Raw genomic sequence first — 13,461 nt, 5'->3', positions numbered from 1 at the left:
ACGATCACACTAAACCTCCTGTGTCACAGACTTAGGGTACCATTACACTAAGCGAAGCACCAGCGATCCCAACAACGATACGACCTGGTAAGGATCGCTGGTGCATCGCTACATGGTCACTAGTAAGCTGTCAAACAGGCAGATCTATGCAACAATGATCTGGCGCTCCGTATAACGACCTCGGCGGTCGTTGGTACCTTGTCACACAGCAGCTATTCTGACGACTCACGCCTGTGTCCCCGAGTTCTGCGTCGCCAACGAGTTCGCTCGTCAGCGTCAAACACAGCAATGCATGCTGGCCAGCGGGACGCTAACGATCAGAAAATGGCCTGGGACATTCGAGCACGATCAGCGATATCTGGGGCTAAGAGTGCGGCCTCCAGAGAGCGGCCCCCGGAGCCGAGAGTGCGGCCTCCAGAGAGGAGGGGGGGCAGTCGCCGCTATGTGTCATACGTAGCGAGATCGCTGTTGCGTCACAAAATCATTGACACAACAGCGATCTCGCTAACGATCTCGTTATGCGATATGGGGCCTTTATCCACACACCTTTCTCAGCAACACTTTATGTCAGTCTGTGATAAAAAAAAAAAAAAAAAAAAAAAAAACACACTATTCCTAATTTTGTAATTGTTCTTTCTTCAACAGTTATAAAATGTAATTTTGGAGCCATTGAAACCGACATGTTGTCCTGAAATTTCTATTAATTTTCGTACCATTTTTGCTTTTATATCCAATTTTGATTATTCATTTTATTCCAGGCTCTTGCTGCAGTTTTTGGAGTTGGTTCCTCACAAAGACTTTGTATGATGGCAGGTTTTGCACTTGGAAAGCTGGAAGAATGGAAAATAAGAGGAAAAGCACTCGGGGTGCTGTGAGGCAAAGCCGTGGGGGGTGCCCTATCAGGCCGGGGGGTATGTTCCTCATTCATTCCCTCTCAGGTATCTGGAGACTTTTTGGCTTTTTCTGGGCCAGCTCTGTGCAGGAGGCAGGGAGGGGTTTCTTTGTTTGCTGTAAGGGGTTGAGCTTCTCTTTCCAAAAGTTTGTAAAAAGCAGTGGGGGCAGGTTTCTCCTATAAAGCTGCACTGAGGCTGCAGGAGCAATAGACCGGGTCATGTAAGCTACGGCTGTACAGCAGCCTGGGCATATATGAGGACACTACAGGCACCATCTCTGCCCCACAGCATCTGAATACATTTTGGGTAATGGCTTCAGGAGTTCTGTACCTTTTACTGCTCACCTTTGCCTTGGCTCAGGTGAGCGGCGGGGACCCCGAGGATAGCGCTACCCCTTCTTTAGCCTTCGTCTTTGATGTGACCGGCTCCATGTATGATGACCTGAGACAAGTGATAGAAGGAGCCAACCGGATCCTAGAGCGCACTCTGAATCGCAGGACCAAAGCCATCAGCACCTATGTACTGGTCCCATTCCATGACCCAGGTAAGTTCTGACTTATCCTATGGGAGTTTGTGCCTGGCTGGGGCATGCTGGAAGCTGTAGTGCAGCACCAGCTGGTGGTGCTTCACCTCTACTTCTTGTATGTAGCTTTATGAGGAATAGACTTACGGTTTTTAGAAAGTGCCTTGCAGGAAACCATCCACCGCCAAGGTCTTCTAGAGGGCTGGCTTCTGTATTTACATGATGATCCCTATAAGAAAGCATATCTGTCCATCCATATATGCACATCTCACTGCGTTCTGAGAAATTGCTTCCCATTAACTACTAGGAAATATCCACAATGGGAATTCTCACGATATTATGATACTAAGCGTTGCTATTAACCAGCAGTTCATAAAATTGGATATTTTTAGAACGATAGATATCAGACAGAATGGCCATCTATATACCATCACTGTATGTGCCACCAGCACGGCCTATAACCCCAAACCCTACAGGCCTTAGACCTTGCACTTATGGACTCTGATACCAGTTCATACCTTACTTTAAAGATCCTGAAAACAAGCGTCCGACGTCGTCAGGAGAACAGACGTCACCGCGATCAGCTTACAACTGAAGTGGAAGTGTTTGCTCATCGAGTAGGTTTTATTTGAATTAGGTTTGCTGGTGGGCTCCCATCTAATCCTATATATTATGGTACACTTCTACGATTTAATGTCGATAACGTATGGTTGTGTGTAATAAGCTGCAATCTATTCTCCCAACTTCTGACACAGACTAGGTCTGGTTTCATAGTAAGGCAATTAAAATACCATCAGTAATGTCCTGTGCGGCGGGGAAATCCACATAAACCTGCGGATCACAAAGAAGTACATTCCTACAGCGTTATTAGGCATGCCGCATCAAATCTTGCCAACCCCTCCGACCAAGCTTTGCTGCAACTATAGGAACGAGTTCCAGAATATTGTGTGTGGATAAATGTAAAGAAGTTGTTAAATTGAGACAAATCATTGCCAGTAGCATGAGATATAGATTATATAACATGTATATAAAACATTTCTCCATCTATATATGGACCATACATTTCAGTGGTTGTGCTAAAAGTTAGATACACTGCAGACTCCATTCGTATGGTATCTGCTCTTAACAGGTCTATTGCAAAGATTTCATAGAAAAAATTAATTGTCCATTTCATTTAGCATTTTTAAAATTAAGAACAGATGTCTGGATGCAAAAAAACTAGGATTTTTAATGCGCTCGTGTGACCTTTACCTAAAGCCAAGCTCAGACAGATAATCTCTGAATTCTGCAGACGTGAGCGGTCCATGTGTTGTGTGGTCAGTTGTGCCCAAGGACTGACATTATGTTCTTGTGGAAACACCCATAGGTTCTGTTCACTCATTGCAATATATTTCCACTGCAAATTTGGTCACAAGTCCGCAAATTCGACGTGTCACTTGTGGATTTCGCCTCTCTCCATTTACTAAAATATTAAATATGAGAAGACCACAAAGCAAATGTGCATAATCAAGAGCAGGCTGCAGATTTAAAAATTGCTCCATGCCTTCATTTTCGTGTGGATTTTATTCCTGAGATTTTGAAAAACCCATTTACTTGTACTGGAAATTACTGTAGAATCCACGACGGTTGGACTTGGCTTTAGTGAAAAGTCGTCACCATACGGCAGCAACTTTTGAATAGATGAGTGTGGTCAGCAAATCGGAGCATGCTTGTACATGGTGATATGTGAGGGTGATAGTAAAAGGCTACTCCTTTTATTCTGCAATCATTTTTAAGCTGGATGGCAAAAACACTGTCTACAAAACTTTTTTGTCCAGCCCCCCCCCCCAAAAAAAACTGAATAGTAACTGGATCCATGCTCTTCAATATAAAAAGTGTGTGGAAAATAGATAATAATGGACGGTCATACGTGATGACATCCGCTAACTGGTCCATTCGGTAAGCGTCAACGTGCCGAGGGTACTAGAGGTGTCCACAGACTCCCGCAGGAAAAAATAGATCCATTGTGAATGGGATAAGAATAGATGAAAAACAGAGACGCAAATGTGCAGATATCTTTGCTCCGTTTGTATCCAAATCTGTTACAAGTACACGTGAACAGAGCTTTAAAGTCAGAGTTCCCTGCAGCAACATGTTAGGGAACTTTAATTTCAGGTAGGTCCTTTTGTAATTGAAGAAGCTGCATAAATTAGCCATCCAGGAGGAGCACACAAACAGCAAATGTGGCACACACAAACCTCCATTCTCACACTTGTGCCTCATGATGTGCCACTATAATCTCAGTGGGATACCACTTGTCCAGATCAAACACGGTTCATGTGTTTTGTCACTCACTGTTTGTTCCTTTGACACTTTTGGGGGGGGGGGGGGCTTTGATTCAGCTGCAGCTGAGCCGCTTTATCTGGAGCTGTAGGCTGCCTCCGCATAGTGGCAATATTGACATCCATTCATCACATATACTATATGGCTGGGCCCTGGTCACTACTGATCTGTTACATCAATACCACTGGAATCAAGAGCTCATGCTCTGCAGAACAGCCCAGGACGGGCACAGAGGGCGCACTGTACAGAAAATGTGAATCCTTGAAGCATCATCTTCTGGAACGTGGTTTTAAATTGTTTTTCCAAACTTACATAATAACTGGATAATGAAAAGTCTTAACTTTCTGCTACATACGTATTACAGGAGCTCAAGAGAACAATTAGTGAAGTGTCTGGTCTCCAGCCTGCTGACTGTTTCCAGTAAAAACAAGCAGAAATCTAAATACAGAATGTCAGAATAAGTAATCCAATGTATATAGTGACTGCACCAGCAGAACGTAATGTATGTACACAGTGACTGCACCAGCAGAATAGTGAGTGCAGCTCTGGGGTATAATACAGGATGTAACTCAGGATCAGTAATGTAATGTATATACACAGTGACTGCATCAGCAGAATAGTGAGTGCAGCTCTGGGGTATAATACAGGATGTAACTCAGGATCAGTACAGGATATGTAATGTATGTACACAGTGACTGCACCAGCAGAATAGTGAGCGCAGCTCTGGAGTATAATACAGGATGTAACTCAGGATCAATACAGGGTCAGTATTGTAATGTATGTACACAGTGACTACACCAGCAGAATAGTGAGTGCAGCTCTGGAGTATAATACAGAATGTAACTCAGGATCAGTACAGGATAAGTAATGTATGTACACAGTGACTGCATCTCTGGAGTACCATACAAGAAGAGGCAGAGCCTGCTTGTCATGTGCTGTGTGTGAGCTCCCTAGAGAGAGCTCCTGGGAAGGGAGGTAAAGTTTTCTATCCAGGACTTTTTGTCTGCCCCCTTCCCAGGAAGGAAGGCTCATTTTGGGACTGGCCTTTGGGACCGGGCCCCCGGCTCCCACCTCCCGGTCCAAGCCGGCAGGGGGTGGGAGGACTCCCAATCCGGCTACGACCACAAGATCTGTCCAAGGATCAAGCAATGGATCCAGCATGAGGACCCGTAGGACCCCTGAGGCCTTGACCACGGCGGCTCCTTCCCCCCGGTGGTAGGCCAAGTACGAGGAGGGGTGCTGCAGCGGTGCCCCTTGATTGGGGCATCAAGGTGGCGAAGGAATCCACCGTGGGCTATGGTTCCCCGCATCCATGCGCACCTCTGAGTATGAGGACACCTCAAGGAAGCTAAGATCCCTCTGGAGGGAGTTGAGGGTAGCTAAGGAGATGTCTGACAGGGCCTCCGGCAATGAGAAGGCCGAGCTATCCACCGCAGTCAGGAAGATAAAAAATTCCATACAAGACCTGGAAAGCCTGAGATGTGAGATCCTGGATGGCAGCGGGCCCTTCCGCGAAAAGTTGGAGAACGATGACCGGTTCAGAGCCATGACCGGTGGGGCTCCGGAGGTGGAGGAAGATGAGGAGGAGGTCGTGTCCTACCCACCGCCTGGTAAGAGATCTCCAGGCATCGCATAGTGGGATAGCCCCTGAGCAAGTGGCTCTCCCATCAGATTCTGGCCCTTCAGAGGGCAGCGGGAGCGAGGGGGGGGGGGGGGGGAATGAGAATGTTGGTAGTAGTAGCAGTGAGGGGGGCTGCCTTGTCAAGCAGCAGATCCGGCAGATCGAGTCCCCGGTCTGTTTTAACCAGTTGAGGTTCAGGGATGAGATCTGCGAAAACGAGGCAACCAGGAGGGGGATGAAGCAAAAAGCAAAGAAAAAGGTAAAGAAGAAAATATCTATTGTGCAGAAATTTGTGCATGTCCCCCTCTCTGGGGCCCCCCGGTCCAGCACCCGCTACCTACCCCAGCTCGAGCTCTGTTGTGGGTCCACAGCAAGGGAACGGGGAGATTACAGGTCGTGACACACAGGGCGTTGCCTCTGTTTGTGGTAACGGAGGGGGTAGTGATATGTCTGATATGGAGCATGATGTGGAGGGTGGCCCAGTGGTGGGCAAGAGAGTGGCAGCCGGGATCACATCTCCGGCGGTGAGCGCTGGGGTGTCTGGCTCCCCCACTTACGGATCCGTTAAAACTGGATTGCTTTTGGGGACCCAGGCACCTAGTAAAGTAAAGGGGGAGGGGCCTGAGGCTCCGGCAGAGCCGGATCATAAGAAGAAAATGGTGGGGTTGGCTCCCCTAGCGGGGTCTGAGCTGAAGTCGGGGCCCCCTGCGCTGGGGGCCCCGCCGCCAGTGGACGCTGAGGGGGGAGTGGCCTAGCCTGGGGCTGGCTGCCGGAGTTGCTGTGGCCAGGCTATTTGTGGCCCAGGGTGTGGTGGTGGGGGGCGCTGTGGCCCATGAGACTGGTACCGCTGGGGGTGGGCCCCTGGGGTGGCTCTGGGGGTCCCGTTGCGGCAGGTCTCGGGGGAGGCGTGGCCTCCGGCACCCGCTGCCCGTGTGGGTGCAGCTTTGGATAGCTGTGTGGCTGGAAGCTGGGGGCGTGGCTTCCCAAAGGAAAAAAAATGATCTTGGTCAGCAATGGAGCAGAGACTGCAGCTGCAGCAGACAGCAGCAAGGGCACTTGCCTGGCAGGGTCCCCTGAGTCTGGGGGCTTACCTGCAGTGGGGGCTCTGGCGACAAGGCAGGATGGAGCTGAAGGAGAGATTGCTCCTGGCTTCCTGCCAGTGAGGAAGGAAGCTCTGTGCATGTTGTGAGGTTAGAGCCTTTAGCAAAACAAACGGCGCTGCTTAAACCCTATGGCAGCAAGACTCTTAAAGGGAATCTGTCACCCCTTTTTAGAGATACAATTGAGTGATATCATTATATGGTGTGTCACATAAGGATTCTCTTAGTACTTTTTCTTCCCCCTGACCCCGCACCTTTCATGCATAAATACCTCTTTTATATCGGTTCAGATGTATGTAAATTGCTGCGGTCCGGTCCGATGGGCGGGGCTTATTCACCTGATCCCCCCTCCCTGTCTTGCGCTACGTATTTCTTCTTGTGAGAAACTGGGTCTGAGCAGAAAAAGTAAATTAATGTGCATGCAAAATGTAATTGCATATGAACACATGACCTTTACACAGAGAAAACCAAAAGCAAAACACAAAACAAATATCCTGGAATAAAAAAGTAAAAAAATATATTGCAAAAATTGCATGAAGGTAGTAATAATAGTAATAATAAGGGTATTTAGTTAACATAATTTTGATCAAAATGATGTAGAAGCCATCCCGCCATCCCGTTTCATTGTGCATTCTGTGCATATAAGGGTGTGACCGCCCTGTTTCTGAGTTGGAAAATCCATCCTGTCTGGCCTATACTATTACTGGTGGTTCAGTCCCTCTGTCCTTGTTCACATTTACGTCACTTGACAAGTGGAAAGGTTTTAAATACAAGAGTTAGGACTGTCCCACAAGGGTTGCCGTGACATGGCGGGATGGCTTCTACATCATTTTGATCAAAATTATGTTAACTAAATACCCTTATTATTACTACCTTCATGCAATTTTTGCAATATATTTTTTTACTTTTTTATTCCAGGATATTTGTTTTGTGTTTTGCTTTTGTATTTCTTCTTGTGTAGAGTAAGACAGGGAGGGGGAGCAGGTGAATAAGCCCCGCCCATTGGACCGGACCTTGGCACTTTACATACATCTGAACCGATATAAAAAAGGTATTTATGCATGAAAGGGGCGGGGTCAGGGGGAAGCAAAAGTACTAAGAGAATCCTTATGTGACACACAATTGAATGATATCATTATGATATCTAAAAAAAGGGGTGACAGATTCCCTTTAATGGGACAGCAGCACTGTGTGTGCAGAACCACCCGGCAGGGAAGATGCCACCAATAGGTGGCAGTAGCAGTGAGGAAACGAAACCTGGAAATAACCAAAAAGTGAGGCGAGTGGAGTGACTGATGGAGTGGATGAAGAGGGTGCAGGTATGGAAGTGTCTGTGGTTGAGGATGCGAGTGGCATTGTGTCTAAGATGGCAAGTGAGAATGGGGTGGCAAGTGTGAGTGCGGTGAGTGATGGTAGTGGGAGGAGGGGGCTGGTCCATCTGCCCCCCCCATCCACCGGTCCTCGGAGTTATTCGGGGGGGGGGGGGGGGCTGGGGCCTCGGGGGTCTAGTCAGGGGGGGTTCCTCGCCTCTGGACCTCAGGGATAGCGTCTTGTGGTGCCGTTTCCTGGAGACCCTCAAAAAGGGAGAATTGGACGATCGAAGTAGAGTGTAGAGAGGTGGATTTGGCCTTTTGGCTGGATAGACACAGCCTGGCTGCCTTCCAAGATAAAAGGGAGGGGGAAACTGTTTGGTCCTTCCCGACAGCCGGGCAGGAGGTGGCCAGGCGGATTATGGTCCGTCTTCGGTGGAGGGATTTGGAGCTCCTTCTGAAGATTGACTTCAGGGCGACAGACATCTTTGCCGATTCATTCATTTGGCACCTCCTTCTTCGATTTCAGTTTTGTTCGGCCAGAGGGCTTTGAGCTTTTCTGGTCGAATTTTGAACTGGCAAAGGGGGAGCCCGGCTGGCGAGACTTTGCCGTACAGGCAGTTTCTCGCCAAAATAGTGTAAAGAGGGTGACCATTCTGACAAGTAACGAGTCACTCTCTGGGGTCAACATCATGAATGTGGCTTTTCCGTTATGGGGAAGCCACGGAGGTCCCTAAGAAAAATAGGGACGAGTTTGGCATTTGGTCAGGGGGCTGGACCTTCATGGTAAAGTGAAAGTTTCAGGAGGTGCGGTCACCCACATCCCCATAGCATTTCTGGGGAGGGACAGAATCCAGATAGTCTACCAGGGGCAACCGAAGGTCTTACATAAGTGGTGGGGATCCCCGCCACTTCAGCGCAGGTTGCAAGGTGCAGAAGTGTGCCTTGTGTGGCAGGGTAGGCCATCTTGCAGCGACCTGTGGTGACATTGGGTGTCACCTGTGTGGTGACCTAGGTCACCCGTATAGCCGCTGCCCCCGCTCCTTTTCCAGCACCATCTCTGGCCCGGCAGGGGGAGCCAAGTAGGGGTCGCGGTGTACCGGGGGTTAAAGGAAGCATCGGCAGGGAGGGGGGCTCCCTCCGTGCTTCCCTGTGACCCCCACAGCAACGCAATGTGCAGCGCCACTGCGAGGGTCGCCTTCCCTGCAGGTCCCCGGATCCAATATGGCGACGGGGACCTTCGGGGGCCTGCAGGGAGCTGGCTTCCTCACTGCCTGCAGACATGAGGAAGCCTTGTGCAGTGCCTGTGACAGATCGCTGATCTGTCACAGCGATCTGTGATGTGACAGATCAGCGATCTGTCACAGGACAGTGATTTCCCCCATGGGACATTATAATAAAGTAAAAAAAAAAAAAAAAAAAAAAAAAAATATTCCCTAATAAATTCATTTTTTGAAAATAAAGAAAAAAAATAAATAAATAAATGTACACATATTGGTATCGCCGCGTCCATAATGACCCACCCTATAAAACTGTCCCTTTAGCGAACCCCTTAAAAAATAAAAAATGAAGCAAAAACTAATGATTTATAATCATACCGCCGAACAAAAAGTGTAATAATGCGCGATCAAAAAGATGCATATAAATATCCATGGTACCGCTGAAAACATCATCTTGTCCCGCAAAAAACAAGCTGCCACACAGCATCATCAGCGAAAAAATAAAGTTATAGCTCGCAGAATAAAGCGATGCAAAAATAATTATTTTTTATATAAAATGGTTTTCATTGCATAAAGCCGCCAAAACATAAAAAAATGAAATAAATGAGGTATCGCTGTAACCATACTGACCCGAAGAATAAAATCGCTTTATCAATTTTACCGCACGCGGAACGGTGTAAACGCACCCCCCAAAAGAATTTCATGAAACGCTGGTTTTTGTTCATTCTGCGTCCCAAAAATCGGAATAAAAAGCCATCAAAAAAGTCACGTGCCCGAAAATGGTACCAATAAAAACGTCAACTCGTCCCGCAAAAAATAAGACCTCACATGACTCGGTGGGTCAAAATACGGAAAAATTATAGCTCTCAATATGTGGTGATGCAAAAACTATTTTTACAATGAAAAGCATCTTTTAGCGTATGACAGCTGCCAAAAATAAAATTCCGCCATATATAGTAAATCAAACCCCCCCGTTATCACCCCCTTAGTTAGGGAAAAATAATAAAATTAAGAAAAAAAATAAATATTTATTTCCATTTTCCCATTAGGGCTAGGGTCAGAGCTGGGGTTAGGGCTAGGGTTGGAGTTAGAATTGGGGGGGGGGGTTCCTCTGTTTTGGCACATCAGGGGCTTCCCAAACGCGAAATGGCGTCCGATCTCAATTCCAGCCAAAAATGTCAAATGGCGCTGCTTCCCTTCCGAGCTCTGCCATGTGCCCAAATAGTGGTTTACCCCCATATATGGGGTATCAGCGTACTCAGGACAAATTGCACAATAACCTTTGGGAAAATAAACATTAGGGGTGAAAAGATCATTTTTGTGGAAAAAAAATATGATTTTTTTTAATTGTACGGCTGTACATTATAAACTTCTGTGAAGCCCTTGGGGGTTCAAAGTGCTCACCACATATCTAGATAAGTTCCTTGGGGGGGGGGGGTGTCTAGTTTCCAAAATGGGGTCACTTGTGGGGGGGTTTCCCCTGTTTAGGCACATCAGGGGCTCTCCAAACATGGCATGGCCTCCAATCTGAATTCCAGCCAATTTTGCAGTGAGAAAGTCAAACGGCGCTCCTTCCCTTCCGAGCTCTGCCATGTGCCCAAACAGTGGTTCCCCCCCCACATATCAGGTATCGGCGTACTCAGGACAAATTACACAACTTTTCCAGTCCAATCTCTCCTGTTACCCTTGGTAAAATAAAAAAAAAAATTGAACCTGAAGTATTTTTTTGTGTCAAAAAAAGTTAATGTTCGTTTTTTTTTTTAAACATTCAAAAAATTCCTGTGAAGCACCTGAAGGGTTAATAAACTTCTTGAATGTGGTTTTGAGCACCTTGAGGGGTGCAGTTTGTAGAATGGTGTCACTTTTGGGTATTTTCTATCCTATAGACCCCTCAATGTGATGTGGTCCCTAAAAATAAAATGGTTTTGTAAAAATGAGAAATCGCTGGTCAACTTTTAACCCTTATAACTTCCTAACAAAAAAAAATTTTTGATTCACAAACTGTGCTGATGTAAAGTAAACAGGTGGGAAATGTTATTTATTAAGTTTTTTGTGTGCCGTATCTCTGTGATTTAAGGGCATAAAAATTCAAAGTTGGAAAATTGCGAAATTTTCTACTTTTTGCCACATTTCCATTTTTTTCACAAATAAACGCAACCGGGATCCATGAAAGCGTTTCAGAGTTATTACCTCATAAAGGGACAGTGGTCAGAATTGTAAAAATTGGCCCGGTCATTAACATGCAAACCACCCTTGGGGGGTAAAGGGGTTAAGAAAATAAGAATTTACTTTGGCTAGAAATGACAAAATACTCACAGTTGTCAGCGCAGATTATAAGGCAGGACAGACAGACATTCTGGCTCTGTTACTGTGGATTGTTCCATCTTTTAAAAGTCCTAAAAAAGAAAAAAAACACTAAGCGGAAGCTATAAAAACCCTGCTGCCATGTCTGCCTGTATATAGTGTATGCATAGTGTACACAGAATATATTCAGGGGCAGACAGACCATTGGTGCAACCTGTGTAGCTGCAGAGGCCAGAGCCCCCTCCTGTCTGTGGCCACCCCTGTATCTACAGTTCATATGTGAGGTGTGCTTCTCTCAGACTTTCCCGCCTTCTCACAGACAAGCCCCGCCCCTCATCACTCACCTGTGTGTGGCCTCCTGATTGGTCAGCTGGTCACATGGTATGTTCTTGTGGTCAGTGCTGCAGAGGTGAGAGCTATTGGCCATCAGGGTGTAGGGAGCTGAGCGAGCATGATTTATTAGTCATAAATAGGCTCCCGGGTGTCTATAGACTGCTACCAACCAGAACATTAAATCCACCCGTAGGTGATGTGCATAACATGGTAAATGGTATACTGCGGGTCTTGTGGGGTGTTCCCAGTATACGGCAGGTCTTGTGAGGTGATGACTTGTGTGATGTTCTGCTGGGTGACGGAGTGATCTTCAGCATGTGGATGTGACACGTACCAGCGACCTATACAGGCCCACCACATGGCAGTGGGGTCATCTGATGGCAGCGCCTCTTTCTGCAGGATAAGGCTATGTGCCCACGTTGCGTGTTAAAACGCGCACTGAAAACCGGACTCCTTCCCAGAAATTGTGTGTTTTTTTCCACACGATTTTACCGTGATTCTGTTCGCGATTTTCTCAAGCACTTTCCAAGCGATTGACAGGTTGGTCACACTCGTCAAACATAGTGTTTGACAAGTGTGACCAGGTTTTTACTATTGAGGCCGCCTATGCGGCCTCAATAGTAAAAGATAGAATGTTAAAAATGATAAAAAAAAATAAAAAAAATCGGGGTATATTTACCTTCCGACGTCCCGCGCTGCATTCCCGGGCCACAGCGTTCCCAGTAATGCCTTGCGAGACCTGTGATGACGTTGGTCTCGCGTTGCTATAGCGATCTCGCGAGACCACGTCATCACTGGACCGTGCCGCAAGGCATTACTGGGAACGCTTAGGCCGGGAATGCAGCGCCGGACGCCGGAAGGTAAATATACCCCGATTTTTTATTTTTTATTCTTTTTTTTACAGGGGTATGGTACCCAGGGCCTGGAGGACAGTCTCCTCTCCTCCACACCGTGGGTAGAAAACCACATATGAGACGCTTAACTTCGAGCATGGCGGGCATAGCCACATGCGGGAAGTAAGCGATTCTCATGCATTCCTATGGGTGCGGAATCACGGCAATTCTTTGCGATTCCACACAAAAGAATGAGCATGCTGCGATTTTTTTTCCGCGATGCGTTTCTGCCGCGGAAAAAAGCGCAGCATTAGCACAGCATGTGCGGAATGCCATAGGAATGCATGGGGGGCGTTCTGTACACGATTTTTAAACGTTTTCGCGCCGAAAATCGCGGCAAAAATGCTTAAAAATCACATCGTGGGCACACAGCCTAATGGTCATCCAGGAGTGGTCTGTGGAACCTACATTGCCACATTCGCCCCCACAGATAGGCCACCTGCTGAATCGTCCTCCTCTGCACAACACTTCACCTCTGTCCTTTTCTCTGCTGTTCCTGCATCCTGTCTCCATGCCGTTAAGAAAAAGGCTTAGCCTAAGTTCACACTGGGCGTTTTTGGTGCGTTTTCTTAATGCTTTTTTTCAGTTGCTTTTTTCAGTGCCATCAAAGCCTATGAAATTTTAGAAATCTCACACACACACATTGAAAAAACGCACCAAAAACGCAGGTATCACGTTTTGCTGCATTTTTTGTGTGCCAAAACCTGATTCTATGAAATAGGACTTTTTTCAACACTAAACTTTATCAGCATGCACAAGGGACAAGTCTAACTTGCCAAAACTGTCGCAAAAATGCACAAAAATCGCATCAAAAATGCCACAAAAGAAAACAAAAAAAACAAGGAAAACATGTTTTTTTTCTGAAACTTCCTTCATGTCAAGAGATCAGGTTTTGCTGCCGAAAAAGAAAACACTGAATAAACGCCTAGTGTGAACTTACCG

General features: G+C 46.8%; 1 protein-coding gene and 1 long non-coding RNA gene across 3 annotated transcripts in view; one reads left to right on the top strand and one right to left on the bottom strand.

Annotated features, from left to right (window-relative positions):
- The window catches only part of LOC141070064 (uncharacterized), a 39,081-nt gene extending 27,492 nt beyond the window's left edge, over positions 1-11,589 (bottom strand). Inside the window, exons 1-2 of the long non-coding RNA XR_012226646.1 lie at positions 11,496-11,589; positions 11,306-11,385 (exon numbers count right to left, since the gene is read on the bottom strand). This is a non-coding gene — a long non-coding RNA (uncharacterized lncRNA). The remainder of the gene's footprint in view (positions 1-11,305; positions 11,386-11,495) is intronic.
- HMCN2 (hemicentin 2) overlaps positions 773-13,461 on the top strand; it is a 192,247-nt gene continuing 179,558 nt past the window's right edge. For both annotated transcript variants that reach the window (XM_073559478.1, XM_073559477.1), the window contains exon 1: positions 773-1,437. In XM_073559478.1, coding sequence (XP_073415579.1) covers positions 1,203-1,437 — 235 coding nt within the window. In that variant the 5' untranslated portion in view covers positions 773-1,202. The remainder of the gene's footprint in view (positions 1,438-13,461) is intronic.

The sequence above is a fragment of the Dendrobates tinctorius genome, unplaced genomic scaffold (assembly GCF_039654945.1).
Source record: "Dendrobates tinctorius isolate UK_male_01 unplaced genomic scaffold, ASM3965494v1 ptg000013l, whole genome shotgun sequence".
NCBI classification, from domain to species: domain Eukaryota; kingdom Metazoa; phylum Chordata; class Amphibia; order Anura; family Dendrobatidae; genus Dendrobates; species Dendrobates tinctorius.
Note: the sequence above shows the minus strand (reverse complement) of the source record. Positions and strands in the feature narration are given on the sequence as shown.